Raw genomic sequence first — 6,268 nt, 5'->3', positions numbered from 1 at the left:
GTGAAATAAGCAACCTGACTGGGGAACTACTTCCTGTGAGATAAAGAGACAATGATGTTGCTGACAGAACGGCCGACTGACTGAGACCGAGCCAACAGAGTCTGGACTTTCGCGGTTAGGTCTGTGAATTGTAATCCTGCTGCTGGTCGAGTGTACAACTAATGCTGCAAAGAAGGACGTGCTAAACATCTATTGAGGACATCTTTTGGCATGGATCACACTAAACTTCTTTCCTGGATGAAGAGACATTTAAGTTCACAAAGGAAGAAATAGCCCACTTAATGCATTTACCCTACATTTTTATAATCTTGTCAATGATCAATTACAAGCAGTTATTCCGGGTGAACTAACAGAAGTTGTCGTCCACACAAGGAAACCCTGGATTCACCTAATGTTGTTGCAAGTACAATTTATCTTACTGTCTCTTTTACTTATTTTTGAATCCCCCAGCATGCATGGACTACCATGTTCCTCTTTGGGCCACTGTTTTGGTAATTCGTCCGATGTCAACCCTGATCCAGCACCTCCTCGGGAAGAGTCGAACAACTCCAGACAAAGCAGAAATAATCACAGACTTCCAGATCCAATAATCTCCCAGCCTGAAGCTCTACCGAGCAGGCCGCGGGAGGAGCAGCACAAACACACTCAGAGGACTATCAGCTGCATCTCAACCCACTCCACCATAACCAGTAAAGTCAATGGATCCCACTCCATCTCTGTCTGCAGCATGCAGGACGCAGATGACCACCCGTGCTTTGAGTCACCTCCACCCTGCCATAGCCTGTCACAGAGCTCTGAGGATGAAGAGCTGGAGTTTGACTGTAGTCCCGAGCTCGAGATGAAATATCCTCAAATCCCTAGACCCTCCATCATCATCAGACAGTCGAAGGTAAGGAGACAGAGAAAGGAGGCTGAATACTTTTAATCAAGTATTAAATCTTCCATTTGAATGATCATAAAACTATAAAACAATTTTCCTTATTCAATTATATCAAACTTATCACAGTGTGCATTCTGCCTACAGAGTACTTTTGCTTTGCCTATGCCTTCATATTGTTGTTATTGTTCGACTTTATATACCAAAAACAACAGACAAGCCACTTTCAAAACAACACAGGACAGGCCAGTTAATAGGAACATTTTCAAAACAAATCAGGGTTACTGCATGCGTTTTTTGATGGTACGATGTTGCGTGTGTGTGTGTGTGTGTGTGTGTGTGTGTGTGTGTGTGTGTGTGTGTGTGTGTGTGTGTGTGTGTGCCTGTGCACATGGGTGGGAGCATGTGTCTGTATGCGGTTTGTGATAGGCTCTCTGGTCTTGAAGGCTTTGTCATGGGAGATCGGTGAGAAGGCTGAAGAAAAACAGAGAGAACAGAAATACATGTAGAAATATCTTTAATAATAATCATCATCATCCCCAACATATTTTAATAACAGGATATCAATGACAGTAATATGAAGCAGTAACAATGAAGGCAGGACTTTAATGTGCGAGGATGTTTCTGGTGTGGTGCCCACTCTCTGACGTTAATGACTGCAATACTTTCACTACTCAATTAAATAGATACATTTGTATATATATATAGAGAGAGAGAGAGGGAGATTTGTGCAGTTCCGTTTTTTACTTCCCAGTTTCTGTGGTTGGTTGTTGATTTGATGTAATGCATTACATCACCACAAGGTGGCTGTGAAACCAAAACTATGTTTTTCAAACACTGAGTATGGATGTAAGTAGATAATGATACAACTCATACAGGATTTAATTCTTTATTTTTCTAATCAGAGTAGGACAACATTTTCTTAGCAATGGGATGAAGAGCTCTGAAACTTTAAACACACACACACGCACACACACACACACACACACACACACACACACACACACACACACACACACACACACACACACACACACACACACACACACTGTGGTCAGAGTGCTCAGTGACTGTAGATAGGATGTCAGTGAAATGTGTCCTGAGCTCTTGTTTAACATGATCTGTGTCATCCTGCTCTCACTTAACACACAAGTGCAGCTGCATGTGTGTGTGTGTGTGTGTGTGTGTGTGTGTGTGTGTGTGTGTTATTAACATGCTAGTCTTACCAAAAACTGACCGAACACAGTATTTTTTTTTTTCTGTTAAAGATTATCCTTCTTACTCCAAGAGGAGGGGGACACATTATAAGCCTGTGTCCTCGAGCGTCGATCAATAATGCTGATCAGCAGTGGAATCTACAGAAGACCTACAGGGGGGAGGGGAGAGTTTTAATGGGAATCCTGGAATTTACACTGTTGATTACTTTATCCAACTGGGAGGCATATCATCAGCAGATGCTAAGACATCTGTTAGGCTGATCGTTTTAAGGCCAGAGGATTGACACATTTTGACACAGTCTGCGATATAAGACATGTGCTGCAAAAGTATAGAACGCATGGTTGATTTCTTTTGACACAAGGATATCAGCTTTTTGTGAAAATCTTGAAGACATCTTCAAGACATCTGCCATCAAGCCAAGCATGAATATTATTCAAAGTTTATGTAAAGGCACCCTTTAACTGCTTTGTACGAGGATCCCATCAGATACACAGCATTGGCCGACAGAACCCAGAGTTATTAGGCTGGGAGTGTACACAACTTTACCGTTCCCGATTAATGTGCTGAGTCAAGATGCGTTGCAAAACTATGTTTTTTAACACATTTTTGTCAGTTTCTGCAATAAACAGGAAAGAGGTTTCACAGTAACACCATGTGTAACGGCCTCTGATGCTTCCTTATTTAAACGTGATGTTGACAGCAGTTTTCAAAAAAAAAAAAGGCTGATTGACCTGAAACAGCACAGGCCTGATCTGAGCGTGTGCATTTTTAACCCTTGTATGGCTCTCCCCCTCCTTATCAGCTGCTCACCATCCACAGCCAAAAAGCCTGAGTGATTCCTTCCCTCAAGGCGCAAATTAATGTCCCCTCTGTTGTAGATGCCCAAGGGACTGATTGTGAACACAAAAAAAGGACACTCACCATGTGAAAGACTGTTCAGTATGTCCAGTGAGATAAAAACGTGTTGGACTGTGAGAGCATGTGTAAGAAACAGAAGTGTGTCATTCCTCTGTGTGCAGTATTTATGACTCAGTTATTTTTTTTGTTAACATATCCAGCACAGATCTCCCCGGGAACTACATCTTTATCTTTGTGTGTGTGAGTTTGTGTCACTGTGTCATAATGTTGTTTTTGCATGACATGTTTATTGGACTCTTCTCTTATCAAGAACAGGAACTACTGTCATATCTGATGATTCAGGAACATTGCACACCTTATACAAAGGAACACATTGATCATTTAGTTCCAGCTTGCAGTGTTCAGCTATACAAGCAATCAAAAGGGAATGCTCTTTAGGTTCCCTCCCTCACACACAAAGCAGTAAGACATCCCTGAACACTGTTATTAAGATAATAAAGGGCCTGGTTTAAACAACAAAAGACAAGAAAGACTGACCATTTTTCATAATGAACAATCTCTCTGTCAGCCATCTGATCTGAGACCGTGCATGCACTCCCATCTGAATCTGAATAATTGTTTTTATGTGTTGCATATCACACGGTTAGTATTTAATAAAGGGGCAATAAAAAGGGAATTCCAGTAGGTTGTAAATCATCAGCTATTGCAATTTTACAAGAATATTTGCATCAGCTACTGTGCAGTTTTAACAGCCAAAGAAACGCAAAGAAATTCAGACAGATGGCTTTACGTTATGTACCAAAGCAAAAACCAGGCCGCTGGTGAGAAGACTGCCTATTTCCATATCGTTGTTTTTAATGCCAGCGACAGCCGGGCACCAGTTCAGTGTTAGACTGTAGAAGTGAGTGATACCTTTGAGAGTTAAAAGACTGTGGGAGTTTTTTTTCCCCCCGTTAGAGAACACTACACGCATGTACACAACAAGATCAGCAAAGATTTACAGTTTGATGTACTGCTTTGTCCGAAGGGGACGCCTAAAGTTCCTCACAGTGTCACAGTGTTTTGCACACTTTTTCAAAAAGATACATTTTCGGGGCTTTTTGCCTTTATTTGATAGGACAGTGGATAGAGTATGAAATCAGGAGAGAGAGAGTGGGGAATAGATAGATACTTAATTAATCCCGAGGGAAATTCAAAGCATCCAGTAGCAGTTTATAAAAGACATGCACGACATGAAACATCTGTTACAAATAAACAGACAACCGCTGAAGGAAACCGCATGACGGAAAGGAGCCACAGGTCGGACTTGAACCCAGGGCCGTCCCTTTTTAAGGACTGTATAGCCTCCATTCATGGGGCGCGACCTAACCGCTAAGCCATCAGCGCCCCCTGCACACGTTTTTTTTTTATCTAAAATTTGGCAATGTACAAAGATCCTTGGCCTCATGATTAAACTAGACTCTAAACAGCGTTATGCAGGGCGGTACATATTGATGCGTGAGTGGCCCCGTCAATTAGATTAATGTGTTTGTTATTCATCAATGACCTTACAGTGACTGACAGTATCCTTTTGTGTTCCCCTCCCCACACCCTCCCCTCAGGAACCAAAATTCCAGGAAACAGAGTCTGACAGGTCTGACAGTAGGGAGACAGAGGATGGAGGGTTATCAGGTATGGAAAACAAACTGGAGCTTCCTCCTCTTTTCTCTCCGCTTCCCTCTCCACCTCCTGCTCCTCCACGCTGGAAGTTTTTTGGGCACAGATTTGAGAACGGAAAAGATTTGAGATTGTGTCAAGGCATCATTAAAGAAACAATTCTCTAATAACTTCTTTTGTTTACGAGCGACTGGGGAGGCATTGTCCGTTTTTGTGAGAAATGTTGATCCAGAGGAAAAGGGTCGACATTCCTCGTGTGTGCATTTGTGTTTGTGTGTAGCCGTAGTGTGCGTTTACTCACCTTGCCAGGATGTCTGGAAGGAGCTGAGTACTGGCGGTTACCTTGGCGATAAGTCTTGGGGCAGAGCACTGGGAGAGGTGGAGGGCTACAAATGGGTAAAAGGATGGAGAAGAGTGGCTGATTAATAATGTGATAAAGTGTGTAACATTGTGTGTCTAAGAGTAAGTGTAAATTTGAGTGTAGTAGTGTGCAACCAGAAGAATCTACGACGCCCCATCTGCAGTCAATCTCAATCTCTTTTATCATTTAACCCCCTCTGATAACATTACAAACAGTGTTTTTTTTTTTTTGTTTTTTTTAGGGATGGGGGTTGGGAGTTAAAATATTTCACAAAATAATGTAGCCTAGTACGTAAACACCATCAGCTTAGGCCCTGAGCATTGAAATATATAAGTGAATTCTTAACTCAACACAAATCTTTTTCTTCTTCTTCTTCTTTTCAAAATTTGCTAAAATAAAATTTAATTCAACTCTATTATATCCCATATTTTTAATGGATATATATCATATATTTAAGGTATTGTTAGAAGGCGTAGCTTTTAATAACTGAAACAACAACAGGCTGACTAGGTTAACCCACCCACACTGCCATTAATGCTTTGCCCAGTGTTTTAGATGCTTTTATAGGATTAACATGTTTAACTGCACTAAAAAAAGAAAAGAAAACAAGAGAACATCTGTGCTCTATATGTGGCTCTCTAACAGTTGATATAACAACACAAAGAGCACTGTAGGCCTGTCAACCCAGGTCCCTTTATTGCAAGTAAAGAATTTCAACAATACAAGCACACGTTTGTCCCCCCCCCCCACCTCCCCACTCCAAATGAGAGATTATGATGCACCAGGGGGTAATGTGAGCACAGAACCTCCTCTGTCTCTCTCCCCTGACACACGCTTGCATGCATGCGATTGTCACACTGACCTTGATTTCCTGTGGTCATGTTGTGTGCGTGTTGTTTGACGGCTCTTCCTGCTCTCTTTGTTGGAAATCCTGCTTATTCAGCTTTTTTTTTTCGCACAGAGTGGACAGAGAGAGGAAGTACAGATACATGCTTCACGTCCGTTGTCTGTCTTTTTCCTGTATTTTCTTTTTTCACCCACAACGTTTCACCTCCTATACTGAGCCGTTTTTTTTTGATTCGGTCGAATTTGTTCCACACTTATTATGATTAACTTGTGCCATTCAGTGATTGATGTAACATGATAGCTTGTGTTAACCCAAGTGTTTGGGTTTGATTACTCTGTTTCTGTGCACAATACTGACTGTGGAAACAGCTTTTCATGGACTTGTGAAGACATTGTAAAAAGAGTGTATCCAAGAAAAGAAGATTTTCCCTACTGTGTTGAACATATGTCTG

The 6,268-nt window shown here is 41.6% G+C and overlaps 1 protein-coding gene across 1 annotated transcript; it reads left to right on the top strand.

Moving 5' to 3' along the window:
* Window positions 1-336: 336 nt before the first annotated feature.
* LOC132973475 (uncharacterized) lies at window positions 337-4,776 on the top strand. Its single transcript, XM_061036966.1, has 2 exons — window positions 337-889; window positions 4,555-4,776. Exons 1-2 carry the CDS (start codon window positions 392-394, stop codon window positions 4,774-4,776), a joined length of 720 nt encoding a protein of 239 aa, XP_060892949.1. The 5' UTR covers window positions 337-391.
* Window positions 4,777-6,268: the final 1,492 nt, after the last annotated feature.

This window comes from Labrus mixtus, chromosome 4 (assembly GCF_963584025.1).
Source record: "Labrus mixtus chromosome 4, fLabMix1.1, whole genome shotgun sequence".
NCBI lineage: Eukaryota > Metazoa > Chordata > Actinopteri > Labriformes > Labridae > Labrus > Labrus mixtus.
Note: the sequence above shows the minus strand (reverse complement) of the source record. Positions and strands in the feature narration are given on the sequence as shown.